A 15,288-nucleotide genomic window follows, 5' to 3' on the forward strand; every position below is an offset into this window, starting at 1 on the left:
ACTGAATATATCCAATCAGTATGAAGCTATTATCAAAAAGGCAAATCAAGTTGTGGGATTCATCTTTAGGGCATTTGGGCATTTAACTTAATTAAAACAAGTTATTCTGATTTTGTATAGATAATTGTTGAGGATACATTTGGAATATTTGTGAAATTCTGGCACCCTACCTTGAAAAAGAGATTGATATATTGGAAAGTGGTTAGAAAAGAGTGGCAAGGATGATTCTAGAACTTAGAGCTCTAACTTCTGACATGATACAGAAAGCTGCAGGCAGATTAATTTGGAGTTCGGGTATGGAACTGAACAACATGAATTCAAAATCTGTTCATGTTTCATTGATTAATATCTTTTTCAAAAAAGAGTGTGACTAAATGTCTGGTTAGGGATGGATTGAAGGTCATAAGAAATATAGCTAAAAATGACTAAATATTCTAGAACACAATGGTTCCTGCGCAACTGGACCATGGAAACCTCATGCCGAGGATGTGAAGGAACAGGAAGAAAGCATGTAAAACCTTTTCCTAGGAGATGACATAGGTTGGAGAGAGCCAATGATAGTCTGGATTTTACATTGTAAACAAAAAACAGGCACTGATGGCTCCTCCTCATTCCACGTGTTCTTGTATTTCATCAAATGTTTTAAAATTTTATCAAATTTGTCAGAGGCCTATTTCCTTTGATAATCATGTACCATTTGCAAAGTTGTGGCACATTTATTTGTACTTTTGCCACCAACATCTGACCAAACGCCAGCAGCAAACACGCAGTGTAGACATATTAATGCACTTGCCTCCATAGAGGCAGCAAAGTAGTTTAGCTACTGAAATTTTGTACAGCCCTTCACAAGCCACTGAGGGAGATTACAGCACCAAGGAAATAAGAAGGAAAGAACATTTTATATAATGCCTTTCACATGCTCAGGACATCCCAAAGTGCTACACTGATAAGTAATTACTTTTGAAGTGCAGTCACTATTGTTAATGTAGGCAAGCACAGCAGCCAATTTGTGCACAGCAAGGTCCCAGAAACAATAAACGAGACATCTGATCAGTTAGTCTGTTTTAGTGGTGTTTGAGGGATAAATGTTGGTCGAATCCCTCTCTCCCCCACCTGCTCTTCTATGAATAGCACCATGATTCTTTATCTCTATCTCTACTTGCACAGGTAGAAAGGTCTTCAGTTTAACGTCTCATCTGAAAGACAGCACTTATGTCAATGCCGCACTCTCATTACTGCACTGAAGTGTCACCCTAGATTATGTGCTCCAAGTCCTGGAATAGGGCTGGAACCCACAATTTGACCCAGAGACGAGTGCTGCCACTGAGCAAAGCTGATAGTTGCAAATAATAACTTTAAAGCAATTCTACACATACAAATGTTTTCATGCACAGTTGTAAGTCAATCCAGCTGCTATAGAAACCACCCTGCAAAAACTAACAGGGCAGTTTCTTCAGCAGTAGGATTGGAACCTGGCACTGAGAACCACTGCAGGAAGCAGACTCCTAATGCAAATGGATCAATAAATTCAATGAAAATTAAATGCAGATTTCTGGCTGTATTTTGCTTTTAATAGTGATATGTGAGGTTTAGATTTTCTGAATGATTAAAAGGGTTAGAATTCTGCCAGTAGGTTTGAAACAATTCTTGTGCTAAAGCATATTTATTTTTAGCCCTGTCCTTTTTTTCATTTTTTTTTTTTGAGTACACGTTCATAAAAATTCTTTGAATTTATACCCTTTTTTTCATCCATTCTTCCCCCAACCTAATCACTATTAACACTGTATAAAATATCCAGATTTGAGGAGGGATTTACAGACCAGTCAGAGGTACATTTCAGAACACTCTTGATTTTAATGGAAGAAATGTCCAGAATGACTTATTGTTCAAAGATTTGATGATACAGTATTTGTAAACTATTCAATCACTGCAAACCATTTCATTATCACTGACCAAAGGAAATACTGGAATTTTCTTAGTTATCTGATGAAGTAAGCTCACAACTAATAAACATTGAGTGTTCGCTTTTCTTTGAGTTATGTTCCCAAAATCTTAAGCTGCAGCTGATGACTAAACTCTTGTTCACGAACGTCAAAGACTTCCTTGTATTCCTATCTCCTGCACATAAGTTAATTGTTTAGAACATCACAATTAACCTTCAAATTTTCAATAATTTTATGTTAATTATACTTCCAAAGACAAAGCAATGTAATTTTTTGGGAGTTAGGATATATTGCATTCTTTGTTTTTAAAATGTGAGTTTTCATGATTACTGATTTGATTTTTTTTAATATATCAAATTAAAAAATTATCATAATAACATGGGACAGAACAATTAATTTAAGTAGGATTATATTATTACCAATGTTCCCTCTAATTTTTTTCATGCGCGGTCCCTTTGACTGCGCAGCCCATTCAAATTTTCGCACATGCGCATTTTCTTCCATTGAAAAGCCAGTGAGCGGTCTGCGCGGGACTTCCAGACCACAGCACAGCCACACAGCTACGTTGATGATGATTATTACACTATCTTTTCACATCGAGCATTTAGGCCAGACTGATTGATTGACAGTCTCTCCCTCTACTTAATGTAAGGATCCCAAATGAAATAAGTTTAGCAATCCCAACCTACTTGCTGGAGACTATAGCATAATACTACTCACAATTTGGCTTCTGTCTCAGAATGGTTGGTGTACGAAGTAGAAAAATTGAAACTGATACAATAAAGGGTGCTTCTCTGAAGACTGGGTTAACATACGTTGTTGGAAGATTTTGAAGAGGGCTCAACCCTGTATCTGGTCATGCTCTACTTGGAAGAGCTTGAAAATACAGAGTGCACAAATAGGGAAAGTTTTTTGCTTTAGCTAGGATTGCATTCTTCACTTTGAACACAAAATTCTTCTCTCCCTCCCCCCCCCCCAAAAAAACAGATCTCTTGAATTGTTGTAATCTGTAGTGTGCAAAACTTTTACCACTCCCCCCCCCCCCCCCCCCCCCACTGCTTCTAAAAAAGTGATTCTTTTTATTATTAACTATATAAAGTATACTTCACCCTGTCAATTATACAACTATTTGGGTAGGTTTTTCCGATCCTGGATACAGGATTTTGAAAGAGGATATCACATACAGTATGTACTAAAAAGATGTGTCAGCAATTCTTAATGTTCATAAAATATAACTACGGTGTTTCTACAGTTTTTAATGACTGAGAACCACCTATCCACCTCCAAATCTGGATGATAACCTTCAAGATACTGCTGTTGCTTCTAACATTTAAATTTAAGTGAACTAACATTTTATACCTGTCTGTAGATCATTTCATTAATTATTCTTACACTGACAGAATTCAAAGTCTAAATAGTTATGCCAGGAGCCACCAGCCTCCCAAAGGAAAATTAATTTTAAATGGTGTTACTTCAAAAAAGTATTAAAATGGGGTGGATTGCTGGTGATAAAACTCATTTGTGTAACTCAGAATAGGATTCATTCCAACACTTGTTCAGGCCATTATTTGTGAAGAGTCATAATCCAGAGAATATGAGTTCAAATCCCACCATTGCAGTTTGAGAATATTAATTCAGTTTTTTTTAAAAAGGTAATAAAAGAAACTGGCATTGGTGAAAGTGGCCATGAAGCTGTCAGATTGTCACAAAAGCCCAACTGGTTCACTAATGTCCTTTTAATAAGGACACCAGCCATCCTTACCCAGTCTGGCCTATAATTAAATCCAGTCCCATACCAACGTGGTTGCCTTCTGAAGTGGCCTAGCAAGCCATTCAATTGTATCAAACTGCCAAGAAGGCCGACCACTATCTTCTCAGAGCAACTAAGGATGGGCAATAAATGCTGACCTTGTCAGCGGCACCCATAGCCGGAAAATTATTTTTTTAATCAATCAAACACAAGGTGCTTTCCACAAGGAAGGAAGGAAGGAAGAAAGGAAGAACTTGCATTTATATAGCACCTTTCATGTCCTCAAAATATTCCAACGTGCTTCACAGACAGTTGTTATTTTTAAATGTAGTCACTGTTGGTTAAGCAACTGCAGGAGCCAATTTGCACATTTGCAATGTCCCACAAACAGCAGTGGGATAAATGACCAGTTAACCTATTTTTTGGTGGTATTGGTTGCCTTTCCACCATTTCAAATGAGAGCGAGTGAGGTAGAGGGGTGGTAGGAGTTCAGAGTGAAAGATAAAAGAGAGAGAAAGTAATAACGATCATAGAGATGGGTGGGACTCGCAAAATTCTGAGGTTTTCTGTAAAGATGAAAATAGAGGCTGTATTTCCACTCAGCACTTGAATTACATTGCACACGTGAAATACATTTCACACTACTACAGAATTTGTCCTGAGCTTCACTCTGAATCAGTTATATGGTTAATGTGACCATTTTGAAACTACTGAGGAGGATGGTAGTTAAGTAGTTGTGTGAGAACCTAGTGCATCTTTGGTCAGTGATGAGGAAGTTGGATTAATTTAGTTTTTTTTCTAATTTTGTTTTAAGTTGCTTCAGCTATAGGTAACAAGGTGGGACCACCAGCACACAATGTGCTGACTTCTGTCAGACTGATTAATCTATATGTACAGTTTAATTCTCCAACATTTTTCCTCTTCTCAGGGTCACTATTGACCCATCAAAACGGCAGACTTCGAACAAATCAGTGCCCGCAAATACTCCTCCACAAGGATCAAAGACTGTTAGTAAGTCTTCAGCCTCTAAATCTTTCCTCCTCTTGACAATTATTTCTGAAATTCTTTCCTTACACACTTACAAACCCTGTTTTATGTTTAGAATTCCTCTTCTCTTCCAGATCTGAGATCAAAAGGACTTTTCACTGTCTATAAATATAAATACAGTAGTAAGTTAAAAATCAGTACTTTAGATGCTTTGTGATTCATACAGAATTGTTTTGAACAGTACCAAGAAATTAATGTGTTAGGTTATGATAACAGTCAGAATTAACACATAATTAAGAAATTCCCATCTGAAAGCCAGTTTTAAGAACTGATATTCTATTTGCTCACATACCAGTTTAGGATGTGTTAAATAAACAAAAATGTTTCTCTGCTAAGAAGCCATTTTACTTTCAATATGTTGCTTCTTATCACATTTTAAAGATTATTTGGTCAGCCCTGAATTCAAATAAAAGGGACAGGTATGGGTTAGGCCGTAATTGAGATATAATTTCAATGCAATTAAGCAATAAAATATTTGCGTATTTATTAAGGAAATGTTTCTGGAAGCAATGAATCTCAAATGTTAATTTAAGGAGTCCACACTTTTGGTTTATTCATAAAAGTACTTTTCTGTGTAAAAATACTGCACATGTAACATGCACACAGTGGGAGGAGAGTCTGACTTATTTTATAGTTTGCATTGGAAGGAAAAATCAATATATTTTTGTTTCATTGTAGTTTAATATATCAACTGACTTGAAGATTGTCAGCATGAAATTAAGCTGCAATATTGTGCATAAAACAATTAGCTGTTGTGACTCTAGATACAGGAACTTTAGTCTATATCACTCGTATCTGGTTTGCTTTCCATTGTGATTCAGATTTCCTTTCTTCCCTGTGTTGTATTAGTGGCTATGTCATTGTGTTTATCAGTGAATTATATATGTGAACTAGTAAATGACTATGAAGTTCACAGAAATATTGTCATTGAAGGGATTGTTTCAGATATTATACAGAATATGTAGGATGCCCTGAAAATGGTAACTGTAAGAATGTTTTCTTTGTCTCTTAAATTGTTTTGGCAGCTAAATCTAATGTTAACTTGCATTGTAGATTTATTGAGCCTGTGGGATTATCTGCAGTCAAGGCATTTTCATCTATAAGCCTGTGCATTCACTACAATGTGTCCTTTGTTGAAAATGCTAACATTCATAGTTAAACTATTTAAGAGAAACTCAGTATTTAGTTGAACTTCCCACTAAAGATTAGTGACAAATAGTATTCATTTAAGATTAACCTTTAGCCTGCTGAAAATGTATTTGAATGCCCAGTGGAAATGCACATACAACAGGCTGAGTTAAACCTGAAAATCAAATTCCACTTCATAAATTTTACACCATAGTTTTAATCCATATTCCTTTAAACTCAAATTATCCATTTCTCCTTCCATCCCACAAAATGGCTAATTAAAAATCACATTACTGATACTTCATGCCAGTTATTTCCATCTTTACCTCCAGAGCAAAGGTTTGTCTGTTGCCTTACTGATAGTAAAGGTAGTGGAGATGTTAAAGGGCAGGGCCTGTAATTTCTCTTCTAACAAAAAAGGGAGAATTCCTGTTTCATTCTATAAACCTGCCAACAGGCTTTGAAATATGCAATTCTATTATGCATTGTTAATTTCAGAGAAAAATAGGGATTCTCCCATTTTTAAGAGAAAATTCGCTCCACCCAGGGATCTAATTATTAGTTGAATTATTGACTTGATAACATATTACCCTTTAGTGGCCACGAGATGTCTGAACATTATATAGAAACATAGAACATAGGAGCAGGAGTAGGCCATTCGGCCCTTCAATATGATCATGGCTGATCCTCTATCTCAATACCATATTCCCGCTCTCTCCCCATACCCCATTATGCCTTTTGTTTCTAGAAATCTATCTACTTCTTAAATATATTCAGTGACTTGGCCTCCACAGCCATCTGTGGTGGAGAATTCCACAGGTTCACCACCCTCTGAGTGAAGAAATTTCTCCTCATCTCAGTCCTAAATGTCCTACCCCATATCCTGAGACTGTGACCCCTCGTTCTAGACCCCCCAGCCAGGGGAAGCATCCTCCCTGCATCCAGTCTGTCTAGCCCTTACAGAATTTTATACGTTTCAATGAGATCCCCTCATTCTTCTAAACTCTAGTGAATACAGGCCTAGTCGACCCAACCTCTCCTCATACTACAGTCCTGCCATCCCAGGAATCAGTCTGGTGAACCTTCGCTGCACTCCCTCTATGGCAAGTATATCCTTAGGTAAGGAGACCAAAACTACACACAGTACTCCAGATGTGGTCTCACCAAGGCCTTTTATAACTGTAGCAAGACATCCTTGCTCCTGTACTCAAATCCTCTTGCAATGAAGGCCAACATACCATTTGCCTTCCTAACTGCTTGCTGCACCTGCATGTTTGCTTTCAGTGACTGGTGTACAAGGACACCCAGGTCCCTTTGTACATCAACATTTCCCAATCTATCACCATTTAAATAATACTCTGCCTTTCTGTTTTTCCTATCGAAGTGGATAACTTCACATTTATCCACGTTATACTGCATCTGCCATGTATTTGCCCACTCACTCAACTTGTCTAAATCGCCTTGAAGCCTCCTTGTATCCTCCTCACAACTCACTGTAGTGTTAATTCTGATTAAATTTGAACTAGTTTTCCAAAAAGTGTTTTGTTTGGATTGTAATTTTATTAGGCTCCAAGTTTAGTGTGATCAATCAAAAACCCTTAACCAAAGCACATAATTGGATAAAAATGGTTAGACTTCTAAAATGTCCTACTTTGTATGTGATTTTGGCAGCTAGTTGTATTTAATATTAAAAATAATTGAAACATTTTATGCTTGAAATGGGACCTTTATTTAAGCATTGTGCTTGGATAGAGATAATTCTGTACAATAGGAGTTAATAGGTTGGTGCACAGAATTTATCTGCTTGAATCTGATGATGGCTTTATCTGAAGTTAATTATCCTGGCAGATCAGGTGGTAGGCTTACAGCAACTTTTTCATTGTTATGGCAAATCAAGTTTAAGAATGTCTCAGTTGGAAATTATATATTAAGGAATCTGCCTTGATTGTCTGATTCCAAAGGTGTATTATTGTAGTTTACGCCATAGTTCTATCTGAGCAACATTTTGTGGATAATATTTCTTGCTTAATTTCTAGTTTAAAATCTATAACCACTGAAATCCAAATATTAAAGTAAGATTTGATAGTTGAGTTTGGCGCCAGCATGTTTTGATTCATTTGCATCTCTACTCATTTTACACGAATTTACACGAATTGTAATTGTATGAGGAGATGTTAGAAATATAACAGGAAAGATAGCATGAAGCATTTTTGGGTGGTGCAAAAATGGTGCATTATCTTGAAATCTGAGGCTCCATTTTAGAGAAAATTAGTTCCTGAGTAATTAGCTATTTGCATGAGTAAATATGTGGTAAAAATTATCCAGTTTTCAGCTTTGATTAAAACTGCTGGATTTTCTGTGTTTTGTCTTCATCTTCTCTAGCACTTTGCTGTTGCTCACCTTAAGTAAACTAATTATTTTGTAGTTTTAAATGTTACAATTTGTAGTGATGTTTATATGTTTGGAAGCTGTAGAACTATATGCTACTTCTGATGCTCTGACTTTCGAATTGCGTTCAGAGGCAATGGACTAGATTTCTACTAGCTTAAATGAACAAGAATTCTCTTAAAATAGGTTACCTTTTTAACAGATGTAAGAAGTAAAATTCAGAGTGTTTGCAACCTCTGTGTCCTATTCAACTCCGAGCTCAGGATCTGACATCATATCCCCTCCATTACAAAGACCACCCACTTCTGTTCCTACCTCAACCCATCTGCTGCTGAAACCCTCATTCATGTCTGTTACCATCAGACTCAAATACTCTAAATCTGCACTGGATGGCCCCCCCATCCTCCACCCTCCATAAACGCCACCTCATCCAAAACTCTGCTGCCCATATTTTATTTCACACCAAGTCATCCTTACCCGTTTTCACTTACGTACATTGGCTCCCGATCCCCCAATACATCAAATTCAAAATTCTTATCCTACTCTTTAGATCTCTATACATGGTGTTGCCTCTGCTTATCTCTGTAACCTCCTCCCCCCACCCACAATCCATCATCGGTAACCTAGCGTTCCCCTTTCTGGAACCTATGTACCTTCCCTTCCTCCTTTAAGACCCCAACCAAGCTTTTGGACACCCCTCATAACTTGTGCTTCTTTAGCTCAGCTTACATTTTTCTATGCTAAGGTGCTATATAAATGCAAATTGTTATTGTTTTTAAAAACAAGCTACTGGATCTCTTGCAGCCTTACTCGCCGATGTTATATAGATCTGACGCTTGCTTCTCCCTGTTGCTGCTAGTGATTAGTACTCAGTATGTCATCATTTGCAGTACAGCATCCTCAACATTTTTATGTTTACTTTCTTCCACCTTCCCCAAAAAGCACAAACTTATTTACTTTCTAATCTTGATAGATCACACTGGTTATGTTTGTAGCAAGCAGTTCAGCAGGTTTTTCTTATGATAAGTGGCCCCTGCTGTATCAGAGTATCACAAATCAATCTTACCAGCATTGTGATTTTACAAAGGGTTCCATGTTGAAAATGTGATTAAGTGGATAGAGCTTTCTGTCAGTCATAAGAAAATGCATGTTTTCTGTCTGCATCACACATGCGATTCTTTGGTGCAGTCTTAGTGTGCAACAGCCTAAATAACACAAGCTTAAGAATTTTCTTCTTTCTTTACTCACTTGTGCTTTCGGATTGCTTTCATTGAGGGTCCCAACTGAACCTGAGAGAAACGGGAGATTTGAGGGCTCAAGGTGAGAATACATATATATTTAGTAAATGTACCTCAGTGCAACCAAATATTAGCCTGTCAGAATGTGTGTAGCTTGATTCCTGAACTACATATTTTCAGGAAATGTTGATACTTTTCATAAAATTGTTGAAATTTTGGTTGTCATTTAGTATGTAGTAATATGTAATATTGAAAGTATAAAGTAGAGGTTTTCAACAAAGCCATCACTATTACAATTATACATGCATTGAAGGCTAGTGGAAGAATGAAATCTATTTGTAGGTTTTTAATACTTCGTCATTGTTAATCCAGGGCAATTTAAATAAAAATTGGGACCCAATATTTGAGGACTACCCTTTTAACATTTAGGACCGCGATTTGAATCCACCCTAGGCTGATCGGATAAAAGTTGTATCCACCCACTTGCTGTCAGGGCCCTACATCAAATTAGCTTGCCCAATTCCAAGTGGGAAAGACTCACGGACAAAATACGCTCATAAAAGAGCAATGGAAATGTTAAATTAGTGCAGTAGTGTGTTAGCTTCTGAGGGTGAAGTTAAAAACTCATGCTTAAACAAAGAAAGGGTAACTGAACTCTGCAGCTAACCCATGCTATACCTGGGAATGCTTGATGCTAACACTGTAGATGTCCAAATAGAGAGAGTTTTTCATTTCTCAGTGTTAAAATCTTTCATCCTGATGACCAAACTGGTGCATAAGTAAGATCATTGTTGTATCAAGAGTGAAGAAGTACTCCCATTGCATACATTCTAAAATCCTTTTATGGAAGGTAGATTACATTTGTTCTGAAAAGTAAACGTGAGGTGATGCATGATGGTCCCATCGAGCCACAAAGACCTGGATTAAGCAGTTGATGATGCGCAAGTCTGGTAAGTGGCATTGGGCTTGCACATCTAGAACATCAAGCTGGCTGGTCCAATATAACAATAGATTCTCCCACCATACTGAAGGTGACTGTTTATTAAATAGCTTCTGAAGAAACTGAAGCTTGGCTTGACAGCTGCTGGACAGTTTGACCTGACGATATAATCATACAGCCACAATTCTGTGCATTCCTTAATTAGATTACAGAGAGGAAAGCAGTTGCAATGCATCCCCCAACTAGTGGGACGCATTCATGCTGTGGACACGAAGATGGTGGCAAAACACACACTTTTTATAATGAATTGTGTTGCTCACCATGCTGTTCGGGAGCAGTTCCTGGTACTTGCTGTTTGCCTACCAGGAAATCAAACCCATGATTTTGAGTTGTCTGATTACCAAGTAGTGAGGGGAATGGGGACTGTGAGTGGGGACTTACTTGGCAATGGAAGACTGGAGACTAATTAAACTTCTCTGACATACTTAGTAACCAATACCTGAGCCAGGCAGGTCAGCCTTGCTCCATGGCAGTGTTAACAAGTGACCAGTTAGCCCAGCTCATCAATGGGACCTGGAGAGGGGGATTTGCCACAGGGAGCTGGGGCTCTTCGTGCTTGGCTCCAATTAATTCTGCAAATCAAAGCCTAACTGAGTGAGCTAGATGAGCAGCGGGAAGCCTACCAGTGGTCTGTGCAAGTAAGGTACATAATTTTAGTCAGTTAAACTCTTGCACACTTGGCTAATACCAGCCTGCGCGTAAGTTCTAGGGGCTTTGGTAATTAGGGTGCGCCCCTACAATGAGAGAGTGCACAATCCAAATAACAACTCTACCTTTGTGGATTTCTCAATAGTTTGGTTTGGAGACTCTTAAACATGATTATGGGTTTCTGTGCATGTCAGATGTCTGGCTGGTCAAAAAAAATGTTTTGGAAATTAAATTGAATTGGTTGAATTTTTTTATGTAACATGATCCCATAGCTCCACCTATGGGCACAGCAGATTATTTTTTTTCCTTTTAAAGGTTTCTTTATAAATGTTGGACTATATTTTTGAAAATATTTGTTAATTATTTAGAAAGCTTTAGTTGTTAGACCTTGAATATTACAGTTTGACTGGTGCAAAGCTACATTTTATATATTTTAATATATAAATCTAAGATTTTAAATGAAAATGGCATTTTACACTGCTGGTGTACCACATATACAAGACTGAGACGGGCACCTGTAGATTGCAATGTGCAGTTTACATAGAAACATAGAGATAGGAACAGGAGTAGGCCATTCGGCCCTTCGAGCCTGCTCCGCCATTCAATGAGATCATGGCTGATCTTCGTCTGAGATCATAGCTGATCTTATCAGTTCAGTACCCCGTCCCCGCCTTTTCTCCGTAACCCTTAATCCCCTTAGCCTTCAGAAATATATCCAATTCTCTCTTGAAAATATTTATTGAATTAGCCTTCACAGCCCTCTGTGGCAGGGAATTCCACAGGCTCACCACTCTTTGAGTGAAGAAATTCTTCCTCATCTCTGTTTTAAATGATTTGCCCGCTATTTTTAGACTGTTGCACCTTGCTACGCATTGCATTCCCATGCCTATGTGTTTCTACGATAGCTCATTTTTAATGTTGGGAGATGCAAGCAGCATTCACTTTCCCCCCAGAAAAAACATGCCATACTAAATTTAAAAAGTTCCATGATCTTACTTATGACAGACAGCTGACATTTTTTAAGCTTAGCATTGCACCAGACTGGAGTTATACTTCACGGTGCAGAGCACAAGCAGTGTGAGACTGCCGACTAGAAGCGCTCTCACCACTTTGCTTTTGTGTGCTCGGGAGTCAGGTCATCGACTCCAGGATATACTACTGCTTTGACGTTGATACGCATCTGAAATCTCTTTGCAATGATGTGAAAATGCAGCAGCCCAAAAGTATCGTCGTAAATTTGTCTACATTAACAAAGCAACACTTAATTAAAATAAAGTTCATTCTTGTAGCATTTTCACATTTTAAGAAATGAGATATAGTATTTTTCAACTTGGTTATTAGAATGTCACACTGCAGGAGTTAGCTTGTACTTGTTGATTACGTGTATTTATAAAAATGGAGGAAAGGAGTAGAAGCAAGACCATGTAAATCAGTGTTCTAACATTTTGTTGCCCAATCTTTTTGTTTTCTGCAGTCGCAATGTATCTGGGGATCAAAAAGACGAAATCAAGGAAGCAAAGCCCCGTTCACTCAGATTTACCTGGAGTATGAAAACAACCAGCTCCATGGATCCCAATGACATGATGAGGGAGATACGAAAGGTTCTTGATGCAAACAATTGTGATTATGAACAACGTGAGCGTTTCTTGCTCTTCTGTGTCCATGGCGATGGGCATGCAGAAAACCTTGTCCAGTGGGAGATGGAGGTCTGCAAACTGCCAAGACTGTCACTTAATGGAGTTCGTTTTAAGCGAATATCAGGAACATCCATAGCTTTCAAAAACATTGCTTCCAAAATTGCCAATGAATTAAGGCTGTAAAATATGGTTACGCTATAATTTCTTAAGCAGCATTTCATGAGTGTTTTTTTTCTGAACACTGGTGGAAATTTATTGAAGAAAATTTATAGGATAATGCTTACACAATAACTTCTGCAACTTCAGATCATGGTATTGTAAAACAATGGGAATTCTCAAGCTGCTGGGGGTGGGGGGGAGGGGGGGAGTTGATCAAAGAATAGATTTTCTTTTTTTTTAAAGTGCACTACAGCATTCAGTATCCTACTACCTGAACAGTTTGCCCCTTCATCTCAGTTACTTCAAACATTTGTAATTAGCTTAGAGTCAGTTACTTGTGAAACAAACTGAAATTATTCGTCCTATGTAAGTATGATTCCTGTAATTAAAAAACAGTTTAAAAAAAAAACCCTTCCAGTTAAAATGCTGTTGAACGGGATACATGGGGATACTCTTGTGCTTTCAAACTTGTATATCTTCCACTGTTAGTACTGATTCAGGTGCTTAGCTTTTCAAAGACAATGAATTGTAAAAAACAAATAAACTCATTTTCCATCAGTTGTGTTTAACGGCCTTCAGACAGTGGAGGTATGTACCTACGGGCTAGTAGTTTCTGTAAAACAATATATTCTAAAACAAGAGCAAGCTCTGCTAATGGAAGAACATTTTCAGCTGTATTTAGGCCTGTGAATGATATTAATTACCTGTGTTAAGCCAGGGGTGCTGTGATTTGGAAATGATTTAAGTACTGTAGATCACAGATGCTAAACCACACTTAGGATTTCTCTATTGTAGAAAATATCATCATCTAAGACTGTTCCTTAATCAATTAGGGCATAAAATTATATGTTTATTGTTTTGGTTTCTTTACAGTAAAGCTTAGATTGGAAACATTTTTGTTCGGCCGTACTTTATTTAGCTGTAATTATTGTTAATACAGAATACAGTTTGTCCTCCACACATACTAGCTGAGTAACAATGTTTGAGTTTGTAATTTAACAGTTGGGCACTATGGGACAATATTCATTTAAGTATGCGATTTTTATGTTTTTTCAAATTGTCAGCACTGTCCTTTGGAATGTAAATAATGTAACTTAGTTTTGCGGACAGCATCATATTGTTATACAGTTTGTTTTTTCATTTTTTTTAATGTTCTGTAATGAGCCAGGAGTTACAAAATCAATGTAAGTTGTCAGCATTTAAGGTTCACTGATCTCTTCATTAAAGGAAAAAAAACTAAAATGTATTTCTGCAATGTCACACATCAAGTTACTCACTGAAAAATATGCATGTAAGTATGCACACAAAAATATAACCTCTACATCAGTGTGTTAGGTGTATATATTTTGTCCTTAATGTTTTTCCTTTTTACAAAAGTGGTTCTATAGAAGTACATTGCTGACTAGCCCACTACCAACTGAAACAGCGAACAGCACATATGGAATGATATAAATCCAAGCCGGTGAAATGGAAACTCAAATCTTTTTATTGCAATTTTCCCACTCATTTTGGAAATCCTTGTTTCAAACACCGTAAAATAAGCTCCTCTAGACATTTAACAGGGAGAAGCGCACTGTACTTTTACAGATATTTTTGTAGTGTGGTCACCTGTTCTCTAGTTGTATAGTATAATTCTAAAAATACTGCTCAGTTTTTTTTGTCGGTTCTGAGAGCAGTGGCTGACTTACTATGACATTTTCCTGTAGAGAAGGATTATACAACTTTTAATACTTTTGTTTTCTCTCGGATGAAAATAGTTACATCTGGTTGGCATTAATCCATCAATACTCCTGATTCACATTTTTCTGGTTGCATAATGGAGTGCAACCAGCTGAAACAAGAGCCTTCCAAACATCAGTGAACTTTCTCGATTACCAAAAGCCACATCCGTGTCTCCATTGTCTTCCTGCACGAAATTACCTCTTTACTTGTATCCAGTGCAAAACATTCTCTGGACATGCATAGAAGAAACACTTCAAGTGTGAACAATGGATCTAAACTGAAGAGAGTTTACAGCAGGAACCCTGGCCATCATAATTACCTTGCTTAAAGCCATTCCCAGAGACCCAACTTGAACTTTGCCAATGTATTCATAGAGACTGTCTCCTCATAAACCTAAGTGATACCAGCCACCAAGTTCATAAAGCAACATAGAAACCATCAATTTCATAACTAGAATGGAGTTCATGCTGCCAATGTATAGTCGGTACTCTCCTTGGAAAGATGCTCCTACAAGAACCAAACACTTAAACTGATGAATCTCAAATGTTGGTGCACTGAAGATTTGCAATCATGAATATCATGTAGCACTGTATAATTTTACAAACAGAGAGTTTGCAAAATCAGAACA

At 37.4% G+C, this 15,288-nt stretch overlaps 1 protein-coding gene across 18 annotated transcripts in view; it reads left to right on the forward strand.

The window, feature by feature from the left end:
* Positions 1-14,184, forward strand: part of mark3a (MAP/microtubule affinity-regulating kinase 3a) — a 223,778-nt gene extending 209,594 nt beyond the window's left edge. For 10 of the 18 annotated variants that reach the window (XM_086003038.1, XM_086003040.1, XM_086003039.1 and 7 more), the window contains 2 exons: positions 9,532-9,576; positions 12,617-14,184. In XM_086003038.1, the coding sequence (XP_085859164.1) occupies positions 9,532-9,576; positions 12,617-12,962 (391 nt within the window). In that variant the 3' untranslated portion in view covers positions 12,963-14,184. Of the gene's footprint in view, positions 1-4,621; positions 4,709-4,814; positions 9,577-12,616 lie in introns of all 18 variants that reach the window. The other 8 variants (XM_086003043.1, XM_086003046.1, XM_086003052.1 and 5 more) reach the window with 4 other exon arrangements.
* The last annotated feature ends 1,104 nt before the right edge of the window (positions 14,185-15,288 follow it).

This window comes from Somniosus microcephalus, chromosome 12, assembly GCF_052327205.1.
Source record: "Somniosus microcephalus isolate GS21.2 chromosome 12, FLI_Smic_1.0, whole genome shotgun sequence".
In the NCBI taxonomy this organism is placed as follows: Eukaryota; Metazoa; Chordata; class Chondrichthyes; order Squaliformes; family Somniosidae; genus Somniosus; species Somniosus microcephalus.